The sequence below is a fragment of the Acinonyx jubatus genome, chromosome B2 (genome assembly GCF_027475565.1).
Source record: "Acinonyx jubatus isolate Ajub_Pintada_27869175 chromosome B2, VMU_Ajub_asm_v1.0, whole genome shotgun sequence".
Taxonomy (NCBI): Eukaryota; Metazoa; Chordata; class Mammalia; order Carnivora; family Felidae; genus Acinonyx; species Acinonyx jubatus.
The window spans coordinates 28,188,606-28,210,528 of NC_069385.1; the positions used below are offsets into that span (position 1 = coordinate 28,188,606).

The 21,923-nt window shown below is 42.5% G+C and overlaps 1 protein-coding gene across 6 annotated transcripts in view; it reads left to right on the forward strand.

The window, feature by feature from the left end:
- The window catches only part of IL20RA (interleukin 20 receptor subunit alpha), a 35,784-nt gene extending 13,861 nt beyond the window's left edge, over positions 1–21,923 (forward strand). For 2 of the 6 annotated variants that reach the window (XM_053222198.1, XM_053222201.1), the window contains exons 2-7: positions 7,014–7,149; positions 13,165–13,346; positions 14,794–14,969; positions 15,530–15,674; positions 18,681–18,820; positions 21,033–21,923. In XM_053222198.1, the coding sequence (XP_053078173.1) occupies positions 7,014–7,149; positions 13,165–13,346; positions 14,794–14,969; positions 15,530–15,674; positions 18,681–18,820; positions 21,033–21,827 (1,574 nt within the window). In that variant the 3' untranslated portion in view covers positions 21,828–21,923. Of the gene's footprint in view, positions 1–7,013; positions 7,150–9,514; positions 9,553–13,164; positions 13,347–14,793; positions 14,970–15,529; positions 15,675–18,680; positions 18,821–21,032 lie in introns of those variants that run through there. The other 4 variants (XM_053222199.1, XM_027056787.2, XM_027056790.2 and 1 more) reach the window with 4 other exon arrangements.

Here is a 21,923-nt window from a genome sequence, read left to right on the forward strand (position 1 = left end):
CTGGGCCGGGTGTCCTCTGTGCTGAGGTCCCCTAGTTAGTCATAGGCTTGAGAAACTTGAATGGCCCCAAAGGGGAACTCACCAGAGGTGGATGCCTTTGACTGCTGAGCCTCTTACAGCCTTACAGCCTGGTTGTTTTGCTCACTGCTGAATGAACATACAGTCTGATAGGAAAGTCATAACGCCTCAGCCCCCAAAGACAGAGGTTTGGGTAACCCTGAGCCTGATTACCCTGACCCTTCGTGAGTTCACTCTGAAAACCTCACCACGTTTGGTGGGTGTTCATCAGGCACTAATTTATGCATAGGTTTTTCCCATAGTGCAGCAAAATGGAAATATCTTTTACTGTCAGGCATATAGTTAAAACTGCAACATCCTTGCAGGGATGTAGGATTAGCTTTGAGGCCACTAGAAAATGTTACATACCACTGCACTACACCTGAGACCTGTATCTATACAAGGTATTGGAAAACTCCGTGTGCCAGTCCAACAGCTTTATGATTTAGGATGTGAAATGGACGGAATGTCAGGGAATCGGACCTATACTTACAGGCCATAAATCTATGTGAAAAAAATGCTTTTGTTACCCATAAGCTGGCACATGACTCCTGATATTAATGTGGGTGTGACGTATTTTCACTTCAGTGTTGAATAAATTATCTTATCAGTACTGGCAGAGTAGAAAAATGACTTATGGCAATTTAAATGTTTACTCAGGGGTGTCTTCTTTATGTTTTCCAAACTTGAAATAAACATAGTACCTAAAACCTTCACAAAGATTTAAAAACCCCAAGAAAACACTAGTTATGAATCATTTTCGTTAAAGTGACCATTTCTTCTTTAAAAAATGCTAATTCTAGGGGCGCCTGGGTGGCTCCGTCGTGGGTTAAGTGTCCGACTTCGGCTCAGGTCATGATCTCGCGGTTCGTGGGTTCGAGCCCCTCGTCAGGCTCTGTGCTGACAGCTCAGAGCCTGGAGCCTGCTTCACATTCCGTGTCTCCCTCTCTGTCTGCCCCTCCCCCACGCATGCTCTGTCTCTCTCTCTCTCAATAATAAATAAATGTTAAAAAAAATTTTTTTAATGCTACTTCTATTCTATTCTATTCTACACTTTGCATCATCAAAACAGATAAAAGGCAAGTATTCCTTGATAAATCCTCATTTGTTAACTTAGCTTTCATAACATAGTAATGCTGTTGCTGATGAGACTCTTGTAGCTCCGCTTCATCAGGAGGTCCTGTTGTTTCTACTTTGAAAACAGGGCTGCGAGCTGCCCGCCCCCCCCCCCATCTCCATATCTACAGCCAGCATCTGGGGGCAAGCCCATCCTTCCTCACTAAGACTGCTGTAATTATGGTCTTCCTGGTCTCTCCAGTTCTGTTCTTGCCCCCATCGGATCTTTTCTCCCCCCAGTAATGAAGTAATCTCTTTGAAAGGTAAATAGGCTCAGGGCATCCCCTACTGAAAAGGCTTTAATGCTTTCCCACTGAATTTCAAATGTAATCCAGATTCCTTCCCAGGGCTCGCAGAGATGGGGACTCTAGCACCTTTGTACTAAAGTTTATTCTTGGCCACACTCTCCTCTTCCTCACTTTTTTCCCAAACACACCGGTCTTTTTCTTTTTAATGTTTATTTATTTATTTTTGAGAGACTATGAGCAGGGGGAGAGGCAAAAAGAAAGAGACACGGAAGATCCCAAGCAGGGTCTGTCAGTGCAGAGCCCGACGCGGGGCTCAAACTCACGAACCATGAGATCGCGACCCGAGGGGAAACCAAGAGTCAGTAGCTTAACTGACTGAGCTACTCGGGCGCCCCTCAAACACACTGGTCTTTTGATCGTTCCAAGGAGCTGTCTTTTGGGATGACATTTTTCCTATCTCAGGGGCCTTTGCCTGCCCTCCCAGCCCAAGCTGGCTCCTAAGACCCTATCTGAGTAGGTTCTGTGACCCACTGCTCCAACCTTGTTCCCTTTCATAGCCTGATCACCAAATTTACGAGTACATGTTTGTTCATTCGGCGACGAGTACATTGTTAACATTGTCCCTCTTCTTTCTAGTCTGGGAACTCTAGTCAGGAGCACATCTGTATTCACCACGAGATATCTACATAGTAGCCCCTGTATTCATTTCCTGGGGCTTCCTTAACAGAGTACCGCAGCATGGGTGGCTTAAAACAACGTTTATTCTTACGGTTCTGGAGGTAGAATTACAAAACCAAGGTGTTGGCAGGGTTGTGCTCCTCAGAAGCCTCTAGAGGACATTGCTTCTTTGCTTCTTTCAACTTCTGGTAGTCCCAGGCATTGCTTGGCTGGTAGAGCGTCACTCCAGTCCTCCATTTGCAAAGAGCGTTCTCCCTGTGTCCCTGTGTCTTCATATGCTCTTGTAAGGACACCAGTCATATTGGATTAGGAGTCCTCTCTACTCCAGTATGATCTCACCTTAACTGCTTAACTGCTTAAGTTACCTACTTAACTACTAAGGACTTCAGTATATCCTTTTTGGGGAGAACACAATTCAACTTGTAATAGCACCTAACAAATATTAGTTGAGTGAATAAATAAAATGACGACTGAACCGAAATTTCTCATCAATATAAGGGGGCTTGACTACAGTGTATTCTGTATAGGAGACAAAGAGCTAAAGCCCAAGGCCAAAGGAAGAAACACATATTTCTACATCTTTAAGTGTTACTGTGGTTTCAAATTGATAGAGGGGATGTACTCAACAACTAAAAAGACACCAGAATAGACTCAAACACAGCCTTCTAAAAATCTGTTTTTCTGGTCACCATACGTTGTCCAGGGATTGTGTCAAAGCAGAAATAGAGTTCCTGGGGCACCTGGGTGGCTCAGTCGGTTAAGCATCCGACTTTGGCTCAGGTCATGATATTCCTGTTCATGAGTTCAAGCCCCGTGTCGGGCTCTGTGCTGACAGCTCAGAGCCTGGAGCCGGCTTCGGATTCTGTGTCTCCCTCTCTCTCGGCCCCTACCCTGCTTGCATGCTGTCTCTCTCTTTCTCTCTCTCTCTCGCAAAAATAAATATTAAAAAAAAATAGAATTCCTATTTGCATTCTGCAGGATCAGATATGGGCAGAAATAAAAGACAATACTCTGAAAGGAAAAGGAAACGGGTTTCCTACTACAAGGTGTGGTGGGATCTAAAGAAATTTACTGACTACGTAAATATCAAATATTTATTAAAACTTAAATTATTTTATATATGAACATAAGATAATATGTGTTTTCTTATCAGTCTTCTCTTTGTTTAAATTCAGATAAGGATTAATTTGCAAAGAGGTAGCAGGTGAGTGAGGAGGTTAAGAGTATGGGTTCTAAACCCAACTCCTCCACTTACTAGCTAGGTGAACTTGTGCAACTTAATTTCTCTGTGCCTCAGTTTCCTCATCTGTATCATGGAGATGATAATAAGGGTAACTTCCATAGAGCTGTTATGAGAATTGTATGATTTGGTTGTATAAAGCGCATAGAATTGTGTCGGCTACATGGTAAGGATTCAATAAATGTTAGCTACTATTTTCATTATATGCTAGCCATTTGCTCACTTCAACTAAATACTATGACATATAAAGGCTTTCATATTTATTATATTTTTTAAAGTCTTATGCAGGGCCACCTGGGTCACTCAGTCGGTTGAGTACCCGACTTCGGCTCAGGTCATGATCTCATGGTTCATGGGTCCAAGCCCCGTGTCAGGCTCTATGCTGACAGCTCAGAGCCTGGAGCCTGCTTCAGATTCTGTGTCTTCCTCTCCCTCTGTTCCTCCCCTGCTCACACTCTCTCTCTCTCTCAAAAATAAACATTAAAAAATTTTTAAAGTCTTATGCAAATTGAGTTTTATTCACATACTATATCTACTATTAAAATAAAATCTTTTAGCCTGTCATGAATGGATCTATCAACATAATTGTTAATCATGCCTAAAGACCTCTCATGTCCTACTGCAACCAGAACTAATCCAAGGGAGCAAGCTGTCCTTATAACTCTTCTTTGCGGAAAGGTCAAACCTCACCATAGCAAGAAATATCTATTTCCATTGATCAAAGATAAATGATTAAAACTCCACAATTAACAAATATCATAAATGATACAAGTAAATAAATCACTATCAACCCTCCCCCCAAAACTGATAAATATCCATTTCTGGAAATACAGGCAGACAGTCAAGATGTTAAGAAAGATGATTACATGGCTTAATTTACTCTGATAAAAAATGGTTCAGAAACTTGCAGACCATGTCATAACAAGGAATATTTTGTGTCCTGGTGTGACAGAGATGGGGGGATACCAGAACGTGACCTCCTTTTTCATGCTTTGTTTCCCCCGTGACAGTGACCGAGAAAATTAAGTTTCGTTAATTGGAATGAACAATCCATTTTTTTTATTCCAGGTTATTTCTTAAAAATTTTTAAAGTAGGTCTTAGAAATCTTGAGAATTCTGTCAATTGTTTATTTTCACTTAAGGATGAACAACTGCACATGTCTCAGTCGGTTGTGTCCAACTTCAGTTCAGGGCATGATCTCACGGTTCATGAGTTTGAGCCCCACGTCAGGCTCTGTGCTGAGCCTGCTTCGCATTCTGTGTCTCCCTCTCTCTCTGCCCCTCCCCTGTTTGCACTCTGTGTGTGTGTGTCTCTCTCTCAAAAATAAATAAGCATTAAAAAAAACTTAAAAATACATTTAAAAATAAAGATGAACAGAAATCAGTGTTGTTGAAGATAAAGATTTGTATAGATTAAACACGGAGACATGTGCCCAGACTATAATATCTAGTATAACTTGTGTTTTATATCTCCAAACTCAAGTTGCCACAAACCAAATACTGTAGTTTCTTATCAGTTAGTTCTGTGAAGTCACGTTTTGGTAATATTTTCCATCTGTGATATTATAACACACGGTCTATTTTAAGTTTAGTTCTTACAAGATGCTAACCACTCTTCACATGTATGTGTCATATAAACATATAGAACTCCAGGTTTTAGATCTGAAAAGACCCTTTGGAGCTTTTTATGTTAAAAGTGTTCCTCACTTCTGAAGGGTTGAAAAGTACTATATTTCCTGGTACTGCCTCTCCATGTTCTCTGTTTCATCCCCCAAAATCTGATTAAAAATCAGAACCTATTGACAGCACAGAGCAGTACGAAATCACTGATAATTATTCACGGCCTATAATCTCCAGGAAAAAAAAAAAGCCAATACCAGTTGAAACACAGTGGTTCCAAAGAGTTAAAAGGTTAGAAATCAAAGACGACATTGAGTAGGCTGTGTTTTTTGAGATCCTCTCTACTCCTACCAGACTCAAACCCACACAGTAATCAGCTGATAGGGCTTCTCTTTGAGTATTTAACTTTCTTCTTAAAAATAAAACAGATATTTAAAAAAATGATCAGGGTTAAAAGTAGGAGCCATTGTGCATATATGTGTATATAGCATATGCACGTACACCCAAACACATACTCAACCACCTATATTTTGGTTACTCTGCTACACGGTTAAAGAGCTTATTTTGGCTTAGAAACCGGGTTCTATGACAAAATTTAACTCTGAAGAATTTTTTTTTCTTTTCATTTGGTTTGTGGAGTTATAATATGTTGCATAGTCCTAATCTTAACCAATGATTACCCTCAGGATAAAGCTAATTTCCTTCTCCAAATTAGTCCCAGCAAATTTACACAAGAATTATGAGACTTTAGCTAAGAATTGACCAGTCTTTGGTGAGTAGGCTAAATTTCATTTCCTAAGGTTGGATTGAAGGGTCAAAATTTGTTACTCTCCAAGTTCCATGACTAAAATGTGTATTTCTAATAAGATATGTTGTTTATAAAATCTGACTGTTTATTACCCAGGACTTTGTGATCTCTTCAATACCTTATTTTACTGAATTTTAAAAATTTGTTTATTTATTTTGGGAGAGCGAGAGAGTGCATACAAACAGGGTCAGTGCAGAGCCCAGTGCGAAGCTCAATCTCACGAAACGTGAGGTCACAACCTGAGTCGAAATCAAGAGTCAGACGCTTAACTTACTGAGCCACCCAGGAGCCTCTCCAATATTTTAAATTAATATTTCGATTCTTACCTGTTACCAGTGATCTTTTTAATTTATTTTAATTCCAGGATCATCCTCGTTTTATTTGTCGTATGGAAGACTATCCTTTTATAAGAAACTACTCTCCACTTGCCTTTCATCCTTTTCGAACTTGTTGGGAGTGACTCAATTCTTTATAATTTCTCTACAAAGAACTTCTACAAGGGAATCCTCTAGCATAGTTTTCTTAGAGCACAGTTATGTGAAAATTTCAGCATTTAATTCAATGCATTGTCTTCTTTCACTGCTTTATTTTCTAATTATGGCTTTATTCCATACTTTAGCAAAGCTGCCCCTAACGCCAACCTCCAAAACTCGAACCTGTCAGGGCCATCCATCCTAAGTTTTCTTTCTGTATCTAACAAATGAATTGTTTCAGTTTTCTGCTGGTGCACAACAAACCACCCCAAAATTCAGTAGTTTAAAACAATCAGTTTATTATTTCTCACAAATCTGAGGGTTAACTGGTTCTTCTGCTGGTCTTATTTGGAGTCTCTCATGCAGCTTCAGTCTACGGCAGATGGGGCTAGAACGTCCGTGGTGGCTTCCTTCTGGCCCCCTGGTTGGAAAGGTGGGCCCAGCTGGGACCACGGAATGCTTCCCTCTTTGTGTGGCCTCTTCATGTGATTTCTCCAGCAGAGTAGCCCAGCTTTTTACATGGCAGCTCAGGACGTTCCAAAGGGCAAAGGTAGAAGCTGCCAGACCTTCTTAAGCCTCAGTCCTGGACTTATTTCCGTCACGTTCTGTTGGTTGAAGTGAGCCATGGGGTCAGCTCAGGTTTGGGAGGAAATACACAGGACACGAGGCCCAGAAGGTGTGGCTTGTGGGGGCCATGTCTGAAGACCATCTACTACAGGGACTTCGTTTTCTTTTTTCTCCATTAAGACCTCAGCTCTTCTCTCCTCTTGCAGTTCCCTGCGTCTCTGGTGGTTTACCTAAGCCTACGAATATCACCTTCTTTTCCATAAACATGAGGAATATCCTACAGTGGAGTCCGCCAGAGGGTCTACAAGAAGCTGAACTTACTTACACTGTGCAGTATTTCATGTAAGTTAGTTCTTTTCCTTTTTGATAGTTTATACACATAAGACTCAGGCACCTATTAGTTGTGCAAAGATAAACCGTCTGTTGTATTAAGTATGCATTTGGAAAAAAGAAAAGTTTTAGATATTTCATACTAAATTCTCTTGGGACGTTCTGCTAGATTAAATTAGGTAAACACTTCTTTGGGGCGCCTGGGTGGCTCAGTCGGTTGAGCGTCCGACTTCGGCTCAGGTCATGATCTCGCGGTCTGTGAGTTCGAGCCCCGCGTCGGGCTCTGGGCTGACGGCTCAGAGCCTGGAGCCCGCTTCGGATTCTGCGTCTCCCTCTCTCGCTGCCCCTCCCCCGCTCATGCTCTGTCTCTCTCTCTCTGTCAAAAATTAATAAACATTAAAATTTTTTTTTAAAAAAAGAAAAACACTTCTTTGTGGAGACAGAAGCACTGGGTGCTTAGGCGAGGGAAAGTTACTTAAATGGAGGAGAGAAGTTGGTCAAAATGTTATTCTGCAGCTGAGCAAACAAGGAAATCCATCATCTCTGAAATGTCTAAACTTACTGTTACTAACAGACAATTTTAAGTGAAACTGAGTGCAGAATTCTGTGCCACCAGCTCTTCCTATTAAAAATAGTAGTGCGACGGACATTTTCACGTTGTATCCCTCCCTCAAAAGTCATTGAAAGCGAGAAAGAATGCAAAACAGATAGACTATGTCCATCTTCAAAGAAACAGAGGAAATGGCCAAACCCCAAGCCATAAACTCTGAAGGATATAAGCCAAATACTGTGAAATCTGAAGGAAAACAACCACAGACACTGACAGTGTCTAATCTTCTTGAACTTCAACAGTAGAAAATAATTTTATACAAGAATCAATGTCATAGTACTAAGAGGCTTACCTAACAGTCTTAGGATGTGGAATCTAAGGATTTCCACCACCAGAAATTGAGGAAGTGTCCCCATGAGCCCCAGTTAGTGCCACAGAATGTCAGAGACAGAGGAGCTGAAAGGGATTCAAATGACATATCCACTGTGTAGGCCCAGTCACCCTAGTGAGGTGGGTGCAGGAGGGAGGGGAGGTGACGATGGCTGGGAGGCAGCCTAGGGGGACCGTGACTTACTGATGTGCCATGGGGCACATCAGCCTCCTGTAATTCCAAAACTTGAGGGTGAGCAGGCTCTCCAGCAAAGGGAATGATCTGATTTAGAGAACAGGTGTCTGACTTCCCACACTCCTATACCCATTCACTTAATATTCAGTAAATAGCTGGCCCTGTTCAAAGAGTAATAGTCCCACAGAACCTGACACAGCATTTCTCCATAATTATTGGCAAAGGAGAAAGACAAAAAGAAGAAAGAGGAGGAGGAGGAAGAGGAGAAGAAGAGGGAGAGGGAGATGACAACAGTGAAAAGATCCTGAAAAGCTTTCTTATGGAAAAAGGAGAAAAATTCAGACAAATAAGTGTTCATAGTTTGAATCATACATAACATGATCCCTAATGGTAAGTCAGAAAGGAAGGAAGGAAGGAAGGAAGGAAGGAAGATAGAGAAAGGGAAGGAGGGAGGGAAGAAGGAAGGAAGGAAGAGAGGGAAGGAGGAAGGAAGGAGGATAGAGAAAGGGAGGGAGGGAGGAAAAAGGAAGGAAGGGGAGGGAAGGGAAAGGAAGGGAAGGGAAGGGAAGGGAAGGGAAGGGAAGGGAAGAGAAGGGAAGAGAAGGGAAGAGAAGGGAAGGGAAGGGAAGGGAGAAGGGAAAGGAGGAAGGAAAAAGCAAACAAAGAAGAGATTCTAAAACAAAAGGAAGATTTTTTTTTAAGGCAAGTGGGCAGAACTTAGGGAAAAGATGGAAAATAAAAATGTTACAGAGATGAAAAACCTATAGCTAACTGATAGGAATAATTGAAAAGTGATAATTACTGTCTGGAATTACACATCATAAATGCATGCTCTGTCTAGGAAAATGTAATAAAAGCATTGGAAGACATATCCTGGTGAGGTTATTGAACTTTAAGAAAATGAAGTACTTTATGATGATCATAGCAAGAGTGGGACACAAGTGGGACGGAACAGGGGGAGTGGGGTGATTTCCGTCTGGCAAAACTCGACAGAAGACAGCGATACATCTTCTAAGGGAGAAATAGATGTGATCTGGGATTCTTGTCAAGTTCACCAGATGTATTTTCAAGCAAGTGAGAAATCTCAGGATGGTACTCCCTTGAGACCTTCTTGAGGGGGAGAAAACCACTCACTAAAGATGATATCTGTCCGATAGAGATAAAGATGAACCTGGATGAAGAATTTAGTACTGACAACATTATTTGTCACTGTGAAAAGAGTGGTAAACACACCGAAACCATCTGAGTGAAGAGCTAAGACTAAACAGTGATGGGAAATGTGCTTATGGAACTTTAGGAGGTAGGGGAAAACTTTAAATGTACAGACTTTCATAGCAGGAAGCCGTTAAATGTGATCTAAACTGAAAATATTTCATTATCTTAATAACTAAACTCCCAATATTTTTCATAAACTATTTTCTTATTTTAAAATATCTTTTAGGAACTAGTATCTCTTGTGGTGATGAAACACATGAACCACAGCAATTCCTTTACTTTCGCTTCAATTTTTTTCTATTCAAGTTCAAATCAAGTTAAATTTACAGCTTTGATTAAAATGATATGCGTGGTATAATCTAGTTATTGCCTCTGTGTGCAGTCATATAATCATTCCCGTGTGTATAGAGAAGCATGAGACGTCCAGAATCAGGTTTGCCAACTGCTTTTGGCCTAATAGGTTTTAGGGTTATTTCTTTCTCTCTCTTGATTATATTTTTCTGATTGAGTTAAAAAATACCTCATTTGAAAAGAAAGAAAGCCATTTTTGTCTTTGAAAAAAAAAACTCTGGCCACTAAAGGCAGTGAAATATTTCAGCTGCTATTCACAATGACCTCATTTATCCAGAATCTCACTTTCATGTTCAAGGAGTTTCTCTGGAAGCTGGTGTTTTAGCAAAGAAGACATCATCCTGCAAAGAGAAATGGCTCTTGACTATGCCCTGGCCTCCTTTTCTATTAGGTGGAGCAAAGAGCTTGCTCTGTCCTTTACATGTTCCTTTGATTCAGAAAAGGATAACGAGAAAAGAGGCAGAGTCATCACTGCTCTGGGAGAGCAAATAGTTTAGATGGTACAACTTTCAGAAGTGAGTATTTTAAAAGAAACTTGCCATGTTAGAGGCCTTACATGCCCGTGCACGTGTGAGATGACAAGAATACAGAGTAGCATATGTCACCGACAAGGCTCCCAAGCGCAGCAGCACGGTCAACAGTCCGTGGTTTGTAGCTAGCCTATGGACCTACCCAGGTATCCTTGGGCAAGTTACATATTATGCTTTTTACCCTTTGGAGTGAAGCTTGTTTCCAAGTAAAAGATGAAATTTTAACAAAAGTTTAAATTACATCTGCCAAAAGAATTTAATGCCGAAAAAATATGTAGTTCTAAAAGCACGAGCTTTGGCATTAGGGAAGAGTGGTTCAAATCCCAGATACGCCTGTTATTAGTCATATGAATTTGTCTCCATGGGCCTCAGTTTCCTCATCTGTACAAGAGGGTGAAAATAATGGCACCTACCTGCTAGGGTCATTAGGATAATTAAATGAGATAAAGCATGCAAATCCTAAGCATGGGTCCCAGCACTTAATAAGCACTTAACTGCCATTACTAGAAACCAGTCAGAGACCACTGAGGGCTCCAGAGGACTTTCTGCCCTGCATAAACATCATTACTGGAGTACTCATTGAATAGTTGAGGTCTATCAGTTTGTAAGACTTACAAAGCATACTGTCCAGAATCCGGGAAAGAGTATTTTCTCCTCCACCCACCTCTGTCATGGGAAGTTGCCCTGCCCTTGGCAGAATAAGGAAGTTTGAGGAGAGAGCATCAAATCAGTGATGGCAGTATTTTTCAAACCACACATAAGTCAAGACTTGTTGATGGACCATGAAATCAATGTTGAGGGATATAACTAGCATTATCTTTATAGAAGGGACTGGAATGGCGTGAACAGGATTGGAGTGGAAAATAACGGAATTCATGGCATGTAGTCAAGTTTAAATATTATCTTATAAAACCTTTGTTTCTAGTATGTTAAATATATGTGTGCTTATGGGAGCCGGGTCCCAGTGTAAAAAATTTTTTTTAATATTTCTTTACTTATTTTCGGAAAGCGAGAGAGAGAGAAAGAGTGTGCACCTGCAGGGGAGGGGCAGAGAGAGAGAGGGAGAGAGAGAATCCCAAGCAGGCTCCGCACTGTCAGCACAGGGCCGGACGCAGGACACAATCCCATGAACTGTCAGATCATGACCTGAGCTGAAATCAAGAGTCAGATGTTTAAGTGACTGAGCCATCCAGGTGCCCCATAAAACAGATTTCTTTTTGTGGCTCACAGCCACAAAAAGTTTTGAAACCCCTTAGGCAATGGTAACCACTTGATGGAGAAGTTGGTCAACAGGATCTTACCTGTATTTCTAGTGCCTTCTGGAATGTATGGTACTTTATGAAACAGGAGACATTTGCTTTCACGAATCTGTTGCCATATTCTGAAAAGAGAGGATACCCTTAAACTTTGTCAACACTTAATAAAGTTGACATTTCCTTGTTCTCAAGACATACTCTTGTCTTGACTTCTGTGATCTCTCTTTCTCCTTCTGCCTCTTTAGCTGCTATTTCCAACAGTACTTTGTATCCAACCTTTAAACCCTGATGAGCCTGGAATTTTATCCTAGGCTTTGCTTTGTCTCCATGATAATTTCATTCGTGCCTGTGCCTTCAATGAGCAGTTTTGTGCCATTGGTTTCAAAATCACTGCCTCCCACTCCCACCCCTTTGCTGAGCCCCAGGGCCTACTGGGCATCTGCATCTGGATGGCTTTCACATACCTGAAGTTCAACATGGCAGAAACACAACTTGTTACCTTTCCTTCCTCCCATCCGTCCTCCACATTTCCCAAACCCATTCTTTGGCATTGCTTATCTTGGCAAACATGACCACTGTCCCAGACAGAAAAGAAACATCATCCTGAACATCGTTATCTCCCTCATCTCTCACCTGCTCACCTCAATTACCAAGTCTTGGCTCCCAACATTTCTTCCTTTTGTCCTGTCCTTTCTTCTGCCACCACTCTCCTTGTCCAAGCCACCTACATCTTTCACCTGGACCACTGCAGTATCCTCTCACCTGCTCCCCAGGCTGCCACTCCTAACCCACTGCATTCTCCATGCTACACCAGTTAGCTTTCTAGAACCCCAACACACCTGCATTAATCCCTTCATTGCCTCCCATGCAACCCGGTCTCTCACACTGGCTCATCCGGCGTCACTTAATCTCTCTATCCCTCAGTCTCCCCCCCCTGAAAAGTTCTAAAAGTATTTCCCCCTCCCTCCTTGCTATGGGTTTTGTGTTTTCAACAAAGGAAAGGAGAAATAATATAAACAGCCTAGTCACTGTCGTCATCATCACTGTAATTACTGTGGCATACACTTCTACCTAGTGAATTTTCCCTAGAACCCTTGATAGCAAGTAGATTTTTAAGTTTTATGAGAATGTCAAGGTAATTTTTCTTCCAAGAAAAAAAATGACTAATTTTTCTTAAAACAACCCATCAAATTGACCTTTGTAGGCATGGCGGACTAAAAACTTACGTGGATAATTACTAGAAGAATTGATCACACAATACGTAGAATTTTTACTGTAGCCCAAGAATAATAATAAAATACATGCTTTCAAAATGTACGATCCACATTATAATTCACAGAAAAGAAAGGTGCTTGCAGAAACTCTGACTCATGTTCCTGACAGCTCATGAAAAAAATTGCCAGCAGCAAATGTGGATTCCTTTTTATCTCAATGACAGGCACATTTGTTGTTCTGCAGAGAAGGCCTTAACTTCCATTCAGTTCTGCATAAGGACTGTTTTTTTCCCCTCTATTGTAAAGCACAGAGGGCACCTCGTTATTAATTCAGTTTCTTTCTCAGCAGATATGGGCAAAAAAAATGGCTGAATAAATCCGAATGTAGAAATATCAATAGGACCTGCTGTGATCTCTCTGTGGAAACTTCCGATTATGAACATCAATATTATGCCAAAGTTAAGGCCATTTGGGAAACGAATTGTTCCAAATGGGCAGAAACCGGACGATTCTATCCATTCTTAGAGAGTAAGTAACACAATTGTCTATAAACACGTATAATATCAAATTCATCTGACCGTCGAGTATACAGTCTTAGACTCATAGACAGCCTCGCCCAAGACCAGTGCTCTGCATGGCTCTGTTCTCATTCTGTCCCTCAGCTCCAAGAATGACCAGCCCAAGGGGCTTCATCTCGCTGGATCGCAGTTTCATCTATAGAATGAGAAGCTTGGTTGAGTCATCACTAGGATCTCTCCCAGGTCCAAAATTAACACTAGATGACAATATTATCCAAGTTCAATTTTGTTTGGTTATTTAGTGGGGACTATGAAATTTGAGGAACTGACAGATTTTTTTTTAATTGCTGTGGGTTTATAAACCATGGCGTTAAGTCCACAAGATTGATTCAAGGTGCTCTGATTACCAAACTAAGTCTCTTTTTGTTAGACACTTGGTAGTGTGATGATATAATTTGTAGGTGTAACTCAGAATTAAAGCAGCATCATCCTGATATTTGCTTTTTAAATTTTCCCATCTCCTATTCTGTGGCTGACTCAGGTGTAGAGGACCCACTCAGAGCTGACATCATGAAATTTATAAGTGTCCCTCAAGTCCTGGGGCCAGAGCCTGTCCTCTGGTGTCCTTCTAGATCAGAAGTCAGCAAACTATGCCCTCAGACCAAATGAAGCACTACCACCTTTCCAGTTTTCTACAGACCAATAACTTAGAATGATTTTTACATTTATGTAAGTAATAATTGCAACAAAGGTCATAGGGCTTGTAAAGCCTAAAACATTTCCTGTATGGACTTTTGTGGCAAAAGTTTGAGAATCCTCTGTTATAGGTCATTCCAATCACATCTTCAAAGGTCTTTTTTTAAGTTTATTTATTTATTTTGAGAGAGAAAGAGACAGAGAGAGAGGAGAGAGAATGGGCGGGAGAGGGGCAGAGGGAGAGGGAGAGAGAGAATCCCAAGCAGGCTCCCCGCTGTCAGTGCTGAGCCTGATACAGGGCTCTGTCTCACAAACTATGAGATCGTGACCTGAGCCAAAATCAAGGCATCAACTGACTGAGCCCCCCAGGTGCTTCTTCAGAGGTCTTTTAATAGTGGTTCGTTCCTCCATGTCTGATTTTCACCACTTACAGTTCGTATTAATGCAATTTATCACCAACTTTTCATTTGATGTCATAGGAGTGCCGTAAACACTTTTAATTCTATTTTCCATCTGTTTACCCATGTGACTAGGAACTAGGTAAATACAACACTTGAATGTTCTGTTTTAAAATTGTGTCAGGGTGTGTGAAGGGATCGTTTCAAGATGTAGCGTAACTTGGGCCCACCTTAGAGCATTCTGAGGCATCTCAACTAAGAGGCGGGCTGTAGGGCTTTCATCCCCGTAGGATTATATTGTAGTTTTATCCACGGAGATTTCTACCTCTGAACATGATCATTCCCTCTCCCCTCCCCTTTAAGCACAAATTGGCCCACCAGAAGTTGCTTTATCTACAGATGAGAAATCCATTTCTATTGTTCTGACGGCTCCAGAGAAGTGGAAGAGAAATCCAGAAGAAAGTTCTATTTCCATGCAACAAATTTACTCTAACCTGAAGTACAACGTGTCCGTATATAATGCTAAGTCTAATAGAACGGTAAGCCTGGAATGGGGACATACCATCGGCATTACTTTTTGCAGCTAGTGCTGGAACAGGCAGCCTGACGCATGTGAACCTGAGAAGATACGATATTCAAAAGAGATGCCATACAAGAAGCAGTTGAAGCCAATACGTAGAAAACTCGAGAACTTCCTTCAGGTTTCCCTTACAGAGTCTCTGTTAATGGGATCTGATGTTGCTATTAGATGGAGAACCACTGTCCACGTCACTTTGATGGAGAGCTTTTACTTGCATAACATCTGTCGGTCACATTCCACGCAAGAAAAAAGATGTCAGCAAGAACATGGGACAAGGCAGATTAAGAAATCCATCCATGTGTTATTATTTAGAATTGTTCCCAGAATGGGTCCATTTCCTGATCATGCTCTGCCGAGCTCAAGGAAAGGGATGTTTTAAAACTGTTGCGGAAGAAAAGCTTGTAGTGATTACAAAGGATTTAGGGGTATCTTAGCGTTTTATTTCCTTCTAAAGCTATCTGCCTGGGATGGTGCTGGGATTCTGTGGCACTAACTGCTGTTTGCAATCCTCTGCCCTAGTGGTCCCAGTGTGTGACCAACCGCACGCTGGTGCTCAGCTGGCTGGAGCCAGACACCCTGTACTGCGTGCGTGTGGAGACCTTTGTCCCAGGGCCCCCTCGCCTTGCTCAGCCTTCTGAGAAGCAGTGTGTCCGTACTCAGAAAGGTAAGCTTAAAAAAATCTCAGCTGGTCTGCGAAGGAGATCTGATCAAAGTAGAAGAAGGATGGCAGTTCTAAACAAGATTTTGACAAACCCATGTCTACCAGAAACAAGTTGAGGCAGAGGCAGAAACAACCATCACCAGAAATGCGTGGAGCAGCCTGGAATTGAAACTTGGCCATTGAACTTGGCTAACGTGAAGGGTGTGTTTGCTCCCCCTGGGGAACTCTCAGCACCCGTCCCTTGGTGTCCAATGCCAACAAGCCTCTTCCGTGGGAAAATAACAATTGAGAATTTTTACGCATGTCTATTCTTTTTTAATTGTAATCACTTTTGTCAATAGAAGTTCTGTGGTCTTCAACATCAAATTGCACTGCTAGAAACAAAACATTATCCTAGAAACACTTGAAGACAGCAGTTGTTGCTCTCCCTCGGGAATGCAGATGACAGGCTCTGCAAGTTGTATTCAGATGTCACTCACTGGCTGCAGGAGGGTCTGGGGTCAGCAGATCAGCAGTTACTCCCCCCGCCATTGCCTCTCTCTCCTTCCTCTTGTCTTCTCCTCCTGTTTTCTGAACTTGCCTGAAGATTCTCATTCCCGTAAGGAGACACAGAGTTCAGAGCGAGGTGTTTGTCTACTTGTTCCTCCCCACAGTTGTGAGGAGCTTGAACTCAAAGCCTGAACGTTGAAAATAAACCCTCAAGTTTACCCTCATCGAATGTCTCTTCACCCATTATTCTTCCATTTCCTCCTTCCAAACATGCTGGCCTACGACAAGTGCCACACCTCTTCCCCCAACCCGGTCCCATCGCCAGCTCTGGGATCACAATGGTGACAGGAGCCCCGCTTCCATCCTCCCTCCCACCACCCGCATTGCAAGATGAAACTGTCCCAAGGAATAAAAAGGGGATTTTGTGAGTACATATCAAAAGTGAAAGGCTTTATTTTTGAATCTCTATCCTTACCATACCTTCCCCTTTAAAATGAAGGGGGCTCTGCCGTGTGGCCAATAAAACGGAAATGCTAAGCAAGCAAAAGGCAAAACAAAGCAGATTGAAGAGATCATCTTTGTATTTGGAAAAAGCGCTCCGTTTACGAAGAGCTTGATCAGTGGCCAGGAGGTAGGGATGCATTTCCAGTGGAGATCATTTGAGCACTTGGCAGATTGAGAGCAGCTCCAAGTACAGGTTCAATTAAATCCTTCCCGGGAACAGGTGGAACCACCTGTCTCACTAGTCTGAGAAAGGTCACAAAATAAGGAGGCATCATTTCAGGTTCCGACCTTTCCATGGTATCCCAGCCATACTACCTCTTTGGGGACTGTTCTTTGAGAAATATTTCTGCTCTCCACAGTCCCCCAATCCCTAAAATATAGACACATTTTATTAGTTTTTTTGTGGCAAACATGTGCTGTTACATACTAAGTGCCATCCGTCAACGTCGTCATGGCGGTTTTCAATTCGGGCAAGTTCAGTCCCGAGACCAGAGGTGGTATTAAGAGGGCTAGACTGAATTGTAGTCTGATGTAGGGGCAGGTAACGCTTGGTTACCTGAACATCTGCGCTGTGCTGTTGGCACCTTTCTATGTGGAACCTGAGGACAGATGTGCTCGTCAGGAATTGTTTGGGGTGGAAGAGCCTGCATTTGGACACCTGGTCCTAGACTTTTCCCACTGGCTATTGTCAACCACCCTCATTGTCCATGACACTTCTATTTCCAATCTTTAACTAGGTATTTAACTGGATTGTGACTTTGCTACTTTGTCTCAGGCCTAGGCATCAAGAGTATCCAAACATCTGTATAGATTAGAGAGCTCCTATGACACTGATTTTATTAATCAGAACCCATCTCTCTTTCTCTCTCTCTCATATATATATATATATATATATATATGGAGACATTTACTTTAGGGAGTTGGCTCACATGATTGTAGAGGCAGATAAGCTCAAAATATGTTGGGCAATCCAGCAGGCTGGATAGCCAGGAAAGAGTTGATGTTATAGTTCTTGTCTGAAGGTAATCTGCTGAAAGAATTCTCTCTTTCTTGAGATAGTCACTACTTTTTCTATTAAAGCCTTCAACTGATTGGATAAGGCCCACCCACATTATAAAGATTTCATCTTTACAATTAATCTGCTTTACTCAAGTCTATTAATTTAAATGCTAATATCATCTAAAAATGCCTTCACAGAAACATCTAGAATATCTCACCAAAGAGCTGGGTACCATGGATTAGCCAAATGGGGACAGAAAAATATCCATCACAATTTCTAGTATTCTACAGGAGTGCAACAAATATAAGTGAGTCACAATAAGCCCTATTCACAACTGTATAGTCTGATTGATGGTGGGCCAGGACTGCTTTCTCAAAAGCTATTCACCAGGTCTTTCCAGTCCCCTATGGACTTTCATCCATCATGAACCGACAGTGCAACAGGACCTGGAAAGGAGTAACTGCCCATCCTCACACACACCAGCTCAGCCACCTCCCTACACACATCCCAAGCTCCCTACCCAGAAAGTCTAGCCAACCCACTTGAGGATGGTTCTATTAATAACACACAAGGTGATGCCATACATTCCTGTCTTCTGCTGAGTCTATGGAAAAGATTGAGTCCAATGAGTACATGGAAAAGTGGGGCAGCTTAATGGGATCCTATCAAGAGGGTTTTGTGGGTTGGCTTAAAGCGTATGAGTTGTCTGAATGTTAGACACACTTAGCTTCAGATATATAAGACCCAGCATCAATCTCATAGCCAGACATAAAATGTTGGAATGTCTGCTGATGGGGTTGTTAAGGCATCCGTAAGTCCAGATGATTCCCTAAGACCAGCTATTGTCAAAGAGTAAGAATTCTGAAACCCCTTATCACGTTTAGTTCAAGCTTCTCAATTAATAAATAAGACTGAATTCCTAAGTGTAAGTAACTGGCCCAAAGCCTCATGACATTGCCAATGTTTTCCCACCATACCGCATCCCAACTATCTATCCCTCTTCTTTTTTTTTACAGATCAAACATCAGCATTGAAGGTGAAAATCATCTTCTGGTATGTTTTGCCCATATCTGTTGCCGTGTTTATTTTTTCTGTGATGGGCTACTCCATGTACAGATATATCCATGTTGGCAAAGAGAAACACCCAGCAAATTTGGTGAGTGCTCAGTGTGGCAGGAGTCATTATAACCACTCACTTTCAGCAGAGTAGAAAATGAGGCTCTAGAACAGACACATTCCTTTGATAAGCAGGGTGAGTTTAAAGAGTTAATTAATTAAAAAAGAAACACTTTGGCACTAGGTTAACTCACTAACATAACGAAAGAGAAAGATTCCTCAGCTTTGACAAAGATTTTAGGTTTAATGAGCAGATTAGACCGGGTCTTGAGGTACACAAATAAATTAAGTCACGATCTATGCCCTTCCAGACGTTCAAGTTCAGCTGAGGACTCGAATTTCAAAATGATATGTGAAGGTTAAGATGAAAGCAGGCACTGAGGACTCTGGGGACACAGGCAGGGCACTGAACCCCACATTGGGGTCCAGGAGAAGCTTTATGCCCTGCCTTTGTTATGAAAGGGGAGTAAGAGGGCACCTACTGCTGGCAGAGAAACCAGCAGGGACCAAGGTGAGCAGATGTTTGGAAAACCACATGGTCTTGCTGAACCATACAGTTGCTGATGAGGAGCTACAGAAGTGAAAGTGGAGAGGGGGTGTTAGGGCCAGGGGACAGGAGAATCGGGACGTTATCCTAAGAGGCTTCGATTTTACATTCTGTTGGCAAGGAGAAATCTCTGTGGGGTTTTGAGTAGGAAGCTTCATGGTCAATATCGGGTTTTAGATCCAACTGGATGGTGGGTCTCAGACAGCTTTGGAGGGAGTAAGACTAGAAACAAGAAGAGCAGCTAGGAGACTGTGGCAGTTGTCCAGGGGAGCCAAGGGGAGAGTCTAAAAGAGGAGGGTGGGATGTAGGGCCAGAGACAGGCATGGAGTGGAAAACATAGGAGGAAAATGGCCAGGACAATCATTCACAGCAAGGAGAGCAGGAAAATAGAAGAAGAAGGAGTAAACCTTATGCTTCTGGACTGCGCACTGAAGGGTTCTGAAGGGCTGGGCATATTTCAATGATAAAATGGGTTCTTTGCCTGTTGTTAAAATATATGTTCACATATGCACAATGCATCCATGTACGCAATGCAAGCTGTTAGTTTGGCATTTAAACGTTTCTATTATTCTGCCTGCTTTTAGGCTTTAGAGCTAGCTTCCTAATGGCACAGGGAGACCTTTCCTGGGAGGAAAATTCATAAGGGAATTGATCACAAGTGGCTTTCTGGAACCAAAATTTTGTAAAGGAATGAGGCTGAATGTCGTATTTTGTCTTTTTTTTTTTAAGAGAGACAGAGAGCGCGCGCGCTTGCATTCAAGCGAGTCGGGGAGGGGCAGAGGGAGAGAGGTGGGGGGACCTTAAGCAGGCTCCAAGCTCAGTGCAGAGCCCAACATCGGGCTCAATGCCACAACCCTGGGATCATGACCTGAACCGAAATCAAGAGTTGGACGCTCAACCCACGGAGCCACCCAGGCGCCCCTGAATGTCATATTTTGTAGTGTTGAATGGAATCACTTCATGGGGTGGACAATGAGGATTGTCACATAATTCATGACTTGCCATCTAAACAGTCACCTTCCCCATAGCCCCAGCACAATTTTAATCTCAAACCAGTTTCCCTGACACGATTTAGAACTTCTCTATCTGCCAGAAACAGGCAGATGAATTTCCCTTTTTGGCCTCATTATACTGTGATTAGAATGGTATCCGGGGAATGAGTAAAACCATCCTTACTCATGTGCGTATTTCTTTTTTTACATGCAGTTTTCATGCCCGCCCACATCTCATGTCCGGAGTATATCCAACACAGGGCTGGTAACCTGGGGAACCATAGCTAACTAAGAAATACGTCATCACCCATAATTAACAAAGCAGTTTCAAAACTAGCTCACTCGGTCCTCACCACTTCTCACGTGGCAGAAATCCAGATTTTACAGAATTAACAACGAGACTCAAGAAATTAAATAATTCCCCTGAACTCCCTCAGCCAGGGAGGGAAGGGCACTGTCTCACCCTGATCCTTGGGTCAGATAAACACTCACCCAGGGAACCACTTTTCACTTCCAATGCCTTTTTTGTGTCTTGGGTCTCTTGCCTCCATGAATGAGGCTTTCTGTTCATTCTAAGAATAACTTTCACTTCCATGAGTGGGTAAGAATAGGTCTTTAAAACTATCTGATGACAGTATAAGTTCTACTTAACAGCTGTTTTTCATGTCTTTCTCAAGTGAAAAGGTGAAAACCATTCTCTTCTCTCTTTATAGATTTTGATTTATGGAAATGAATTTGACAAAAGATTCTTTGTACCTGCTGAAAAAATTGTGATTAATTTTATCACCCTCAATATTTTGGAGGATTCTAAAATTTCTCATAAGGATATGAGACACGTAGTGGAAAAAAGCGACGATGGGTCGGACGGGGATGAGCCCGGCGGGGACCAGCGGCCGCGTCAGGCGGAAATGGAGGTGAAACACTTAGGGTATGCTTCACATCTGGTGGACATTTCCTGTGACTCTGGGGAAAGCACCCAGGGCACTTCCCTAACCCAGCAAGGGTCGCCAGGCAGAGCAATACCCACCGAGAAGGCAGTTGTTGAATACGAATATGATGTCAGAGCTGCAGACGTTTGTGTGGGGCCTGGCGGCCCTGAGCTCAATTTGCAGGAGAAGGTGTCCCTACAAGGAACGTTCTTTGAGCAACAGGCTGCTTTGGCAGACGTGAGCCCCCAGGCACCACTGTACTCGTATGCCCCTCAGCTCCGAGACCTGGACCAGTTGCTGCAGGAGCACGTGGGCACAGAAGAGGAGCGAGAGGAAGAGCCGTCGACCACACTGGTGGATTGGGACCCTCGGACCGGCAGGCTGTGCATACCGTCCTTCCCTAGCTTTGAACATGGCTCAGAGGGAGGCAAGCAGCCTGAGTCCAAGGAGCTCGTGGAGGAGGGCCTTTTGTCTAGACTGTATGAGGAGCAGGCTCCAGACAAGCCGTCGGAAGACAACGAAACCGACCTCCTGAAATTTATGGAGGAATGGGGACTCTATGTGCAGATGGAAGACTGACACCCAAACTTCCCTTTGCCACACCCCTACTGTTACAAGGCACATGGGTGCAAACGTATAAGGGACTGAAAAATAAAGTATGCGGGATAAAAGAAA